Genomic DNA, 13,189 nt, shown 5'->3' with positions numbered 1-13,189 from the left:
TTTGTTTTATATGTGCTAGAAAGTTTAATTTTTGTAACTTTTCAACTTAAAACATGATTATCTGACAAGTAATCAGAACAAAGATGCAGTTAATGTGGAGAGGGCTTTGCTAAATAGGTTTGAGTCCAATTCCCGACAGATCAGCATTTTGGGTGTAATCCTTTTTCCCAATTAAGGGGCAATTTAGCCTGGCCAATCCACCCACCCTGCACATCTTTGGGTTGTGGGGGTGAGACGCACGCAGGCACGGCGAGAATGTGCAAACTCCACACGGACAGTGACCTGGGTCCTCGGCGCCGTGAGGCAGCAGTGCTAACCACTGCAGTGGGTATAATCCTTAATACAAAAAGGAGGCTACATAATACTCTGATCGCAATAACAGGGACATTAGAGCTGTGCAAAGACTGCAATATATTAATTGGCGCGACCTAATGGAAACATTTTGAAGTGTTATTTGGGACGGGTTTTGCTGGCAGCTTCCTGCCGACTCTGTCGGCAAGTTCCCCACCGCTATCTAATCACACCTAGTCACTTTTTTGGGCCCTGGGGAGTTCCTATCTGGTAAAGCTGATACCTAGGGGAGGATTTAATGGCCGCGCTGTGCCTAAACGAGAAAAGATGAGGCCGTTAAATAGTGGGCGAGGCCAAAATTGAGAACCCGGCCGTGTGCCGATCTGTTTGCGATCTAACCGGCCAGCTCTCATCAGCGAAATTAGGATCCCGCTATGGCGTGGCGAGAAACCAATAATCACCACTTAAGCCAATCTCCATACAATTAACAGGAGAGACCCCCACATCTAATGACCTCCTGTGATTTAACGGCCTCCCCAGCAAGTGGTCAAGCGGGCACCAATTAGTACTCCCTTTTTAAAAACATGAAGCAGACAGAAGGGCTATTGCAGGAACTTGAGGAGGTGAGTAGCTATCTTTGCTCCCAGGCAATGAACCCGGTGGTACTGCAGTTACTGCCCCGGTGCTCAGATAGAGGGGGATGGGAGAACCCCCGGGGGACAGCCTCAGTTGAGGGCTGCCATCTGTCGGGGTAGTGCGTCGGTCAGGGGACTGGTGTTCATGGGCTGGGCTGCAGTGTGGGGTGGGGGAGGTTTGGGGTTGCGGGCAGATGGGTGTCTCAGTGCTCATGGGAACCACCATGCCAAACCATGGATTGCATGGTCCTGTTCCGGGGAAAATCTCAGGCCCTGCCCGCCTCCCTCACCGACCACCCATACCTCCCACTGACCGCAGAGGCCTCTGGCCATGCGACTGAAGGTTATTGCTATTTGGAAATTGGCAATTGTAGTTAAGTGAGCACTTCACACAATCCAAGTGGATCCCTGTGGGTGGGTGTGCCATGTAGCATATGGAGGTTATTGCCCAGCATCACAATCAGACTGTGAGGCCAAGGCTCTGTGCCCGAACACTGAGGGAGGCAACACCACAGACACAGTGGCCAAACTGCGAGCACCCAGAGGCTGGACCCCAGCGCCGGGTGCAACTAGACGACCAGAAGGAGGGTATGTGCACCAGGAAGGGGTCCAGTGCCTGGTAATGTTATATATGGGTATCTGGGGTACAGGGTGTGGGGTCTGGAGAACAGGGGCCTCCATTGCAGCAGGGGGTGCATGGGAAGGGCATGACGGGTGGGGCGGGAGCAATGGGGCGCCTGGAGGTTACGAAGTGGAAGTCACCGCTGGTTGTCAGTCTGACACCATCTCCAATTCCTCACAGATAGTACACGGAATGGATGGTATCTTGGACGTCACGGAAGCTGCTCTCATGGCGCTGCTACCAGGCGAGATAGCCAGATGCTGGAGGAGGTGGTGGGAGCAGTGTCAACGAGACTCGAGGTGGCAGCCCATGTTTAGGGCCCTGCCCCAAATCATGAGGAGCCGACCGCCCATCAGGCCATTGAGGGACCCAGAGAGGGAGGCCGGTGACAGCCCAAGGTGTACAAACGTCCCTGGTCTTTTGAACAGATGACGGACAGCGTACGCCGCAAGAGGCTTTGCCTCAACAAGGGGATGCTGTGGCACCTGTGCCATGTACATGTGGAGGATATCTGCTTCTGGTGGCGGTCAAGGTTACCGCAGCCCTGAACCTTGACTCCTCAGGAGCATTCCAGGGCTCGAATCGGAACATGTGCGGCATCTCACAAGCTACAACCCACAAATGCATCCGTGAAGCCACCAGGCAGCGAACTATAGAAACGCTGACATGGACAAAGCCAACCAGGATGCCCGGGCAGCTGGTTTCTCCACCATCAATGGGATGTCCCAGATTCAGGGGCTAATAGATGGCACCATGTTGCCATGCGCTCATCGGGCCATCATGGAGTGCCCTACATAAACAGGGAGGGGTTCCACTCCCTGAACATTCAGCTCTTGTGCGACCACCGCAGGAATATCATGCTGGGGACCCCCTGGGGAAATTGTTCAATGCCAGAGGCTGGTAGATCCCAGGTGGGTATGTCCAAGTAGGTTTAAACATCTGGGGCTTGGTCACGCCCATTGTGGGTGGGGTCCTGATCACTCCTCCTTGCGAGGTCTGGGTAGATTTTGGAAAGCCTGCTGGCTGCCAGGAAGCCCATGGGAGGCTTCTCCTGGCGTGTACGGGCCGCGCCACACTCCTGGTCATGCACAACACGACCAGTAGTTCATGCCCAACAAGGTTATCTTCAAAGTCAAAACCAACCCTGGGCCTTGAGTGTAAATTGGGTACGAAGACCAAAACTGACTGGAGGATGAAGATGAGCAAGCCTCCCTTGGCCAGGGACAGTCGGAATGTTTTTACCATCTGTTTTCAGTTTGGACTATAGCTCCAAATGCAGGTTACACCAATGCAACAGTTGTAGGATAACTGTATCTTTAAATAACAGTTACGCTTCAAAAGAAAAAAGCCAAAAGATTTACCCCCTCCCTTATTGCTTCAATTTTCTCTTGAACTTGAAGGAAGGTTATGTTATAGCTTTTGAGCTCTGTGAACTTATTTGGTATCAGCTGAAAAACTCAAGGTTAAATCTCTTTGACAAAAATGAATATGTAATGATAAATTATTCATGCGCAATGTAGTATGCAATATCATTTTGCTCCCTAAGATTTCTTTATTTTCTCAGAAATTTCTGTCAGATTTTAGTTGCAGTGAGATCTAAATTGAAGTGAAAAACTAAAGAGGTCCTTCAAAGTCCACTTTGAATGTGAAATTACAAAACAAATAGAATTTTTTTGCCACTTAAATCGATGTATCATTCACAATCGAGATGGCCCACAGAAAATATGTTGTCAATCCATTGCCTTGGCAATGTTCAGGTGAATGGAGAGATTCACCTGAGGAAGGAGCTGCGCTCTGAAAACTCGTGTTTGAAACAAACCTGTTGGACTTTAACCTGGTGTTGTAAGACTTCTTACTGTGCTCACCCCAGTCCAACGCCGGCATCTTCACACCTTAGCAATGTTCAACCAATTCCAAGTAGTCAAAAAGGTATAGCGAGTTTATTCCAATGTGCGAAGGGCCCCAGTGCACTTGATGGCGGCTCATGCACAACCGTGCCGCCCTGTTCCGGGTGCTAGCTGTGAGACGTGGGCTCATCAGAGGGGTGTACACAGGGTAGCTGGTAGTAACCGTTGCTAGTCCATAGGATGGGTCCAGGCTGCCACCCTGCGCCGCCACCTCCTGCCGCGGTGCCCATAGGGCCCTAGGGTTCACCTCAGGATCGAGTGGAGGTTGGATTGAGCCCCGGCTGCTCCTGCGTCATCTGGCTCTGCCAGCCCTGGTATCTCCCCTATATCTGCACCTTTGTGGCGACGCCTTTAGCAATGCTCCTCAGCGATTGGTCCATGCTCTGCAGTGCCTCGGCCAATCCCATCTGAGACTGGGACATGTCCCTCAGTGCCTCATCAAGGTAAGCCTGGTACTGGGTCACGTCATCCAGCGAGTCGGACATTCTGCCGAGGCCTTCAGCCATGGCCGTCACCGACTGCGCCACACCTTGGGCACCTCCACTAATGCTGCTGGCGTCCTGCACCAGGCTTTCCACTGGGGTGGCACCCTAGCAGTGCTGGTCTTGGTGCCAAGCATTGCTGGCAACATCTCTTGCTGCCAGAGCCTCTGGGATTCCTCCAATTGTCTATTGACCTGCTGGAGTGTCGCTGACATTGCCCTCTGAATGTCCCGGCTGCGCCCTAACGTCTCCATCAGCTCCAGGATGGCATGTTTCATAGGCTCAACATCTGGCTGTGATCTAGCTGGGTCCTGGGATCCAGCAGTCCTCTGATTGCAGTCTCGCCTTGGTTTTACTGCCTCCACCTGATGTGCATTAGCGACTGTGTGGTGCTCACCAGATTGTGCCCCAGAAGCCTGACCACTAACCTTGCCCACTGAGGTGCCTGCCTCTGTGCTGGTGGAGGGTGGAGACGGCAGCTGTAACGCATCGATTGTGGCATCCTCGGAGCTCTCCACCCAGGGGAGGGGGCCACCCTGGATGCATCAACGCTGTTGGCTGGAAAATGAACACATGGTCAGTGAGAGTGATGGGCCAGTCTGTATGGCATTACAAACTTACATTTGACAGTGAGGCCCGGTGGATCCTCATCTCTGCAGCATGCGCCGACCTCAGCATTGGTGACCGCTCTGTCCTCTGCCACACCCTTAACCTCCAGCACCCGTTCATCAACTGTCATGAGGATTCTTATGACCGGCACCCCTTTGCCAGTCTGGGCCCTTGCCCGATGATTTTTGGCCAGCTTCTCCTGCAGAGGCAGAGATGGCATCGGTTCACATTGTCTGGGGGGGGAGGGGGGGGGGGGTGCGGGAGCAAGGTTTGGGTGGGTGGTGAAGGGAAGGGAGTGAAGGGAGGAGGAAGTGGGGGATGAAGGGTGGGTTGTGGGGCAAATGGAGGGTTGGGGGACTGGTCACATGGGTGTGGGAAGGTATCGGGAGGTTGGGGTCAACTCACACATTCGGCCTGGTGTGGGTCGTTGACCTTCTTGTGGCACTGGAGATCTGTCCTCCTGGTCACGCTTCCCATGCTGACATCCGCTGTCACTTCATCCCCGGCGGTACTGGCTGCCCTGTTGCACACCCGGGGAAACAGGGGATCCCTCTTGACCTCAACCACATCTAAGAGCCTCCCGGTCCGAGTGCCCGGAGGCTTGCGGCAGTTCCCGCTTGCTACCACACGTAGAAATCTTTCTGGAGAATCGTGCCCAGTATCTTTTTAATTCTTCATTTGTCTACGGTTCAGTTATAACATTACTGAAATCACTACTACCTTGTATTTTAGTTTGTTTATACCTTTGCTGCAGTATGTGATAGTTATATTGATCATAATCAAGAAGGCAACTGTGCAAACAGAAATATGATTGAACACTGCTTGGTGAGGAGTTTAATAACGCCTAACTGTAGGTTTATTTCAATTGATAGAATTAATAAGGATTATTATCGTAATGTAGTAATTAAGTTGTCACCCAGGCAAATTATGCAGAATATAAAACACCTTGCATAAGTAGAAAATATTTTGCTGTCAAACATATTTCTGAATTAATTATTTATAAATGTTGAAGCTTGTTGCTCCCATCACTGGAGCAAAGATTGGTGGATGGAAATTGTTAGCATCTAAAGGCTGATGGAAATCCAAAGAGGTGGGTCAAAGGTCTTGTTGGTTTTGGTCCTCAGGGACCTCACTGGTGAGGCAGAGGGTCTGGTTTGGCAGGGGCATGCCTGTAACCTGGTAGAGCCGGTGCTCCTAACTGCACAGGAATGTTCTTCATAAAATAAAGAAATGCCTCCGTTTCTGATGGCAGGCACTCATTGGGCCACATCTACTGATGGACAGCCCTGTTTCAGGACGTATTAGGCCACATATTAGCATATGGGGCCTAATGCTTGGTTTAGGCTGGTCCCAGGATCTCCTCTAGTGCTTCCAAAGTAAAATCAAATGGGACATCTTCCTGACCCCCAAATTAGACTCTTGTATCCCCATTGTCTCCCCAGAAAGTGGATCCAACAAAATCTGATTTAAGCTTTTGGAAGCACAATATTTATCGAAGGGCTGAATGGCCTACTCCAGCTCCTAGTTTCTATGTTTATATCAATTGCTACGGATGAACAGATATGTAATATATTCTCTTCTCCTGTGGAGCTAACCTCTACTACTGACCTCTTACAATCAGCGGTATTTCTACTGGTCTTGCAATCAGTCGCAACCTGACCTTTGCAACTGGAGCCTCAAAATATCTAGTTGTTATCCAACAGCGTGAGGCTGGGGAAGATAAGGTTGATTGGTTATTGTCAGCTTGATGTGTTTAGACTGGAAGGGGACCAGGCTAATCAGCTATGTGCAGCATTTTGCAACAATTTATATTCTTCAAGAGACAGGGCATTGTCCAGAGCTACACTGACTAAGATAAAAGCTGGTCGACCATAAACAGTTTATCTCAACAATGCATTCGTACCAAATTATTTTGAAGATATCATTTCAGACTACGGAAGCTGAGCTGAGCACAGTTTACTCCAATAACTGTATCATCGCCAGGTTAGATAACTAAAATGATACGTGCACCAAATCTTCATGGGTTCTTTCTTGAGCCAACTTCGTCCTGTCGATTCTTGCAGCAGCTGGGTCTCCAGCTATCCACCTTACTCTGATCCACTTGCGGATATGAGCCCACCACCTGGCCGTCCTGGTATGTTTCTGACCACTCTTGCTCAATCCCCACTTGAGGCCAGGAGCATGGAGGGTCAAATCTTAACTGCTTTCATGCAACGCTCTTGCTGGACAAGGAGCATTAAAATCCCAGTGTCTAACTTGGGGCAAGTAATGATACCAGCCATCTCATGTTACCCAGCATACGGCATATACACTTGGCTAGGAGCTGGATGGTAGGATAACTGAATGGCCCAACAGTTGGGTGGAGTAGAACGGTAAATGTAAAAATGTAAATGTCGCCAGAGTCCCAGAGGCTGCTCCCCCCCCGGCGACATTTACATTTTTACATTTACCGTTCCACTTCACTCAACTGTTGGGCCATTAAGGTACCAGCCAGACGGGGAGAGCTGGCTCTTGGTGATTTAACCTGAGGGTCACCACACCTCAGGCGACGGGCAAGGTTGAGAGGGTGGGTTCTTCATGAATAACCTCAACCGGTACAGGGAATATAACGATCAGTGTTGCCGTCATACTACATCGCCAGTCAACTCAGCTAACCGACCCCTGTATTTGAAATTGGAGCTGAGTGGGCCAAGGGTGTGCAACTTAGGTGGATTTGCCATACTAAATTGCCCCTTAGTGTCCGAAGGTTAGGGCCGGGCCTAGTTAGGGCGCTCTTTCAGAGGGCCGGTGCAGACTCGATGGGCCGAATGGCCTCCTTCTGCACTGTAACGATTCTATGATTCCATTAATTAAGCAATTAGGTCAAACACCATGTTAAATCATTGTATTCCTATCTGTATGCCTTGAATTTGAATCCTTCCCAGCATTATAAGAAGTCTCCTCCCAGAAGAATTAAATTAAATGAGTTTAGGTTAGTCTCAAAGCAATTGATTTGGCTCCTAGTCAATAACGAGAAAGCTGCTGTAATTTGCTGCTGCTGAGCAGTGTATTAGCATTATTGCTTGGAGTATGCAAAAGGATGGCAGGTATAGGGAATGGAAATGTCACCTTGTTATAATAATGCGTGCTTATTTGAGGCTCAGATACAGGCAGGACATCCCACCAATGCAGGGAGAGATTAGCTCTGCCTTTGTCCTGGATTTATTTGATACTGACACTGGATGTAAAAAGTGAAATAATGTTTCCCAAAATTGACTTCACTTTGATTAGCTGAATTCATCACTTACTTGAGCCATCAGAAATGATTAGTTAAGGGAGTTTATTGCCACTCAGTTGTGTCGGTAACAAGTCAAGTTCATATCTGCAATCAAGACTGAGTTGTTATGTGAACTTGTCAGTTGTATTTTACAGCAATGAGTTTTTCAACAGTGAAATGCATTTGTGCAAAGAGAAATTATGCACATATTCATATTTGCCACCAACTGCAGGGAAAACGTTACATGTTCATAAACCAGTTTGAGATTTTAAAAAAAATAACAGCTATTAATCAAACTTATTTTTGTTTTGTCCGTCGACTTTTTAGACGAAAGTTACTTCAATTCACGCATTACAGCAACCAACAAAGAAAAGCTGACTTAATGTAAACTATTACATCCGGAGTTGTCAGGGTGGAAAATCAGTTTGTTATCTTTGCATTATTGCATAATTCTTTGCACCCACCCCTTTCCCAACCCGAGGAGCAGTGGGCGAGGACCAGGATGGAGCACAGGATGAATCAGTGTCAGATTGAAGTGTGGTGTGCCTCCAATATACAGCACACATGTGCCAGCTGCTTCTTTACAGTATTGTGCTGTCGAGGAATATGGCAATGGGTTAAAGTTCCCTATTGCTGCACAGTTTTATAGGAGTCAAGGAAAACCAGTAGCAGACGAGAGGCAGGATCTGTTTGACTCCACGACATAATTCTTTTTCCAGCACTTTTTGTCGACCAGGAGAAGCACGAGTGTTCTCCCCTCTGCTGATTGCAGTCTCTCTCTTTCTCCCTGCCACCTTTGCCGGTCTTCCCAACACTATCCAAGCTCCAGTTAGAATATAGAATCACCACAGTGCAGAAGGAGATCATTCGGCCCATCGAGTCTGCACCGACACTCTGTCAAAGAACACCCTACCTAGGCACACAACCCACCCTGTCCCCATCACCCAATAACCCCACCTAACCTTTTGAACACTAAGCTGTAATTTATCATAGCCAATTCATCCAACCTGCACATCTTTGGACTGCGCGAGGAAACTGGAGCACCCGGAGGAAACCCACGCAGACACGGAGAGAATGTGCAGACACCAGGCAGAAAGTGACTCAAGGTGGGAATTGAACCCGGGTCCCTGGCGCTGTGAGGTAGCAGTGCTAACCACTGTTTCACCATGTCACCAAGCACCTTTTCCCAGGCGTCTTGTGATTTTTCTTTTTTTTAAATAAATTAATAGTACCCAATTTATTTTTTTCAATTAAGGGGTAATTTAACATGGCCAATTAACCTACCCTGCACATCTTTGGGATGTGGGGGCGAAACTCACCCTAACATGGGGAGAATATGCGAACTCCACACGGACAGTGACCCAGAGCCGGGATCGAATCCAGGGCCTCGGCGCCGTGAGGTGGCAGTGCTAACCACTGCGCCACTGTGCTGCGCCCCCCCCCCCCGACCCCCAGGCTTCCTGGTTGCAGCGTGATTCTGCCGCAGGATTTTCCCCACCTTGGACTCTGGCCAGGTTGCTGAATTGGCCAGCGACCAGCATGAAGCACATCCAGAAAGTGTACATGAGGTCCCGCTGATAAGGTTGTTCAGAGCTCCATGTCCCTTGGCCTTGTTGAGTTCACCACACATTCTTATCTTCCCAGCACCACTCTGTCTCCCCCCCACCCCCGGCCCATCCTAAACGCTTCCCTGCCTCCCTGTAAATAGCCAAACCATTATGCTGGATACAAGTGATGTTAGACTTGATGTATTGTGCAAAACTGGGACAATGTGCTTTCTGATGGTACTCTGAAGGTTTGTTACAGTGCTCCTGCTAAGTACGCACGGACCACATGATGTTGACTGTGGTCGGTTTTTCAACACACTGCTTGTAACTTCCGATGGCTAGTTACCTGTGTTGGTTATCCCAATGAGGTGAGGGGAGCCATCCAGCTTCTGTTGGGCAGAATGAAAAGTATCTCATTGTTTCCTGTCAAGGATGAGGTGAAGGTCTTGGGGCGAGGTCCAGTCTAAAAGGTCAACACCATTTTGATTGGATTCTGTGTAGCCCTCAGTAGTGTGGTGGCTATAAAAAAACTCAAATGGTGATTGAAGGGTATTGGCAAGTCATGTAGAATATCTGGCCTTGGCCAGGGTTGGAGTGAAGGATTGTACACAATTTGCTGCTCAGTGGCGCAGTGGTTAGCACTGCCGCTTCACGGCGCCGAGGCCCTGGATTCGATCCCGGCTCTGGGTCACTGTCCGTGTGGAGTTCGCATATTCTCCCCATGTTAGGGTGGGTTTCGCCCCCACAACCCAAAGATGTGCAGGGTAGATTAATGATCAATTCTGAGAATAACATGTGAAGCTTTGTTTGGACAATTTCTCTTTGGAACCTAAATTTCTCCTCTGGGTGGTGTGCTAGATGGCAAGAAATGCTTCAAGAATATCTTGGGAACAGATTTCATTGTCTGGGCTCCTGGTTTTAACCTTCAGAGCCATATGAGGGTAATCACTTTAGATATGAAATGATTAAACGTGCTGTGAATGAGTTAAGATGGGGGGGTGTAAAAGTGGTGGGGGAGTAGTATTACTGATTAAGGAAAATATTATAGCCATACTGCGGGAGGACACCTCAGAGGGCTCATACAATGACGCAATCTGGTTAGGGCTCAGGACCAGGAAGGGGCAAAAACAAATGGGCAGTCTGCTAGTACATTGGTCAGCACTGTTGTTTCACAGCTCCAGAGTCCCAGGCTCGATTCCCAGCTTAGGTCACTGTCTGTGTGGAGCCTGCACGTTCTCTCCGTGTCTGCGTGGGTTTCCTCCGGGTGCTCCGGTTTCCTCCCACAGTCCAAAGATGTGCAGGTTAGGTGGATTGGTCATGATAAATTTCCATTTAGTATCCAGAAAGGTTAGGTGGGGTTACTGAGTTGCGGGGATAGAGTGCAGGTGTTGACTTAAGTAAGGTGCTCATTACAAGGGCTGGTGAAGACTCGATGGGCCGAATAGCTTCCTTCTGCACTGTAAATTCTACGATTCTCTGATTTCCCACTTTGAGGCTGTCGTGGAGACTCCAACCATCGACAAGGGCTACTTGGTTCCTAGTAGATTTGCATCTATTGTAAGGCTTGAATTCACAGTCCATAAAAATGCAGCCATAACAAATAAAAAGTTGTTCAAATAATATGTGTGGTTCAGTTTAATTACAAATGTAATTTCTGCAGAAGGTGGAATACCACTCGAATAATTTGGTGATAGTAAAAGAACTGAATGTTAGGAATCAAAACAAAACTACAGAGAGCATAGAAAATGAGCCAAAGCCTTTGAATAATTTAGTTTGTCTTATGACTGTGCGGCATTGAAGTCTTGCAGCCACTTAACAATGTTGCCTTTCTTTTTTTTTATCAGTTTCAAGCTACAGTGAATGAAGGATTTACTGGAATTATAGTGAATCTTACTGTGGAGGATAATGATGACCCAGCGACAGGGGCTTGGAGAGCTGTGTACACCATTATCAATGGAAACCCTGATATGAACTTCAAAATCGAGACCAACCCACAGAACAATGACGGAATGCTATTTGTTGACAAAGTAAGTCTGCTTCCGGTGCTCAATCTTTATAACATTCTTTGGGAAACAAAACACCATTGGTTTCCCCGTAACCAAATATGAGAGATGCTGGACTTCAAAATTATTTGAGGTACACAGAGCTGGTCATTTCCATGGGTTAAGGATGTCTCTTTAAAAAATATATTTTATTACTTATTCCTATTTTTACATCCACCATCGTAGTCGCTGAGAAAAGTTTTTTTTTCAATCAGCTCAAGTAAGGAAAGCCAGTCTTGGACACATGTTTCTGACATTTTCATCCAATGGCTAACATAATTTTGGGGAGACTGACCTATTCCCTCGACATAAAGCGATTCTACAGTATAAATCCTTCGCGAGCTGCAGTGTGTGCACCTCTTCATCTTCCCAATTGTTTGAATGTCTGGGTCTGCAATGTCCCTAAAAAAATGCTTGTTTTCAGGCAGCCTTTAAATATTCTGCTGAGTAAAATGTGGAACAGAATCCTCTAGCCAAAATTCCACTTTTAAATATGCTCGCCTGTTTTCTCCCCTGGTTTCCAGCGATTACCTTGATCCAACTGCTGACCCCTTGCACTTGAGTAAATTGCGGGGGGCATGGTCAAGTGTCTGCCAAAATCTTCCAACAATTCTTCCCACTTACTGCCTGAGAAAATCAGGACCATTGTAAAGGTGGCAGTGCTGGGTTTGTCCAGTGCTGCACAAGCAGGAAAATATAGAAGCCTGAACAGTTGCAACAACAGAGCGGATCTCCGGATTAGCCAAAATGAACCCACAGCCACCATTTAATTTCTACTGGTATTGAGGATGTGGGGGGAATGAGAGTGAATTGCATTATGCACGTGCCTTCAAATGGATCCAGTTTTCAGCACTGGGATGTCCAAAACACAATCTGTGCTTTCAACTTTTCGAGAGCAGGCATGAACTTACCAGAGTTACTTGGTGAGGTAAGGTACCCTTTTGGAGAGCTAAGGTACATTTTTGGGATAGTTAAAATTAGATATGAATGTGCATAAGAAGTGGATAAATTCATTGGAACTGTCAAGGCATTTAAATCTCTTGGCTTTTAAATTAAAAAGTCTGTTGTTTTAAAAATAAATCAGTGCTTGCTATTTCACTCTGTCTGTTGACATAAGCATTCTTTGCCAGTCCCTTGTCTGCAAGGATCTATCTGAATTCTTTTCAGTAGCAATTTCTGAGGAAACAATGTTTTCTCCAGCATCATGACATAAATATGCCAGCTTTTGGAACCTGGCTTTCAGTCTCTTTCTCCTGAGGCAATGTCTTTTCTGTGATTGTGAAGGTGACAGCAGCACTTACATTTTTATACATACAGATGCGTCCCAGGTGCATACTCGTGACATTAGTCACATCATTCGGTCAGTGGGTCACCACTGCATTGACAGTTAATGTATGCTGTCCTGTTGAGGTAAGCCGTCATGTTGTCGTACATGAGCCCAGTAGAGCCTTAATTTGGAGTCGCTAGATCTGAGAAACACAGGCTGTCATTGATGTCATCAATGTGGCTATGAAGCTGTCATCTGGAAGCCCACCAACCTCATCAATTGGAAAAGATTTTGTTCCCTCAATGTTCAGATAATCAGTGGCGCAAATCAGTGATGCTAGCAAACTCATGTCAATGCACGCTGCCTGCAGGTTAGCCGTGGTTTGTTTGTTCTCAGGCAAGCTAAGACACCTGCAGTGCTCTGCCAGAATGGTGTGACAGGGTGGTTAATGGAAAGCGAGCAGTACTGCCTTCAAATAACGAATGGCACTTTTCAAGACAAAGGCCTTCAAAGTTCCCAATGTGCAAGGGG

At 47.7% G+C, this 13,189-nt stretch overlaps 1 protein-coding gene across 3 annotated transcripts in view; it reads left to right on the top strand.

Annotated features, from left to right (window-relative positions):
• Positions 1-13,189, top strand: part of cdh13 (cadherin 13, H-cadherin (heart)) — a 1,126,050-nt gene that overhangs the window by 983,566 nt on the left and 129,295 nt on the right. For all 3 annotated transcript variants that reach the window (XM_038806328.1, XM_038806329.1, XM_038806331.1), the window contains one exon: positions 11,194-11,376. In XM_038806328.1, coding sequence (XP_038662256.1) covers positions 11,194-11,376 — 183 coding nt within the window. The remainder of the gene's footprint in view (positions 1-11,193; positions 11,377-13,189) is intronic.

The sequence above is a fragment of the Scyliorhinus canicula genome, chromosome 9, assembly GCF_902713615.1.
Source record: "Scyliorhinus canicula chromosome 9, sScyCan1.1, whole genome shotgun sequence".
NCBI lineage: Eukaryota > Metazoa > Chordata > Chondrichthyes > Carcharhiniformes > Scyliorhinidae > Scyliorhinus > Scyliorhinus canicula.
The sequence above is the reverse complement of the archived record's forward strand: the minus strand, read 5'-3'. Positions and strand labels throughout refer to the sequence as shown.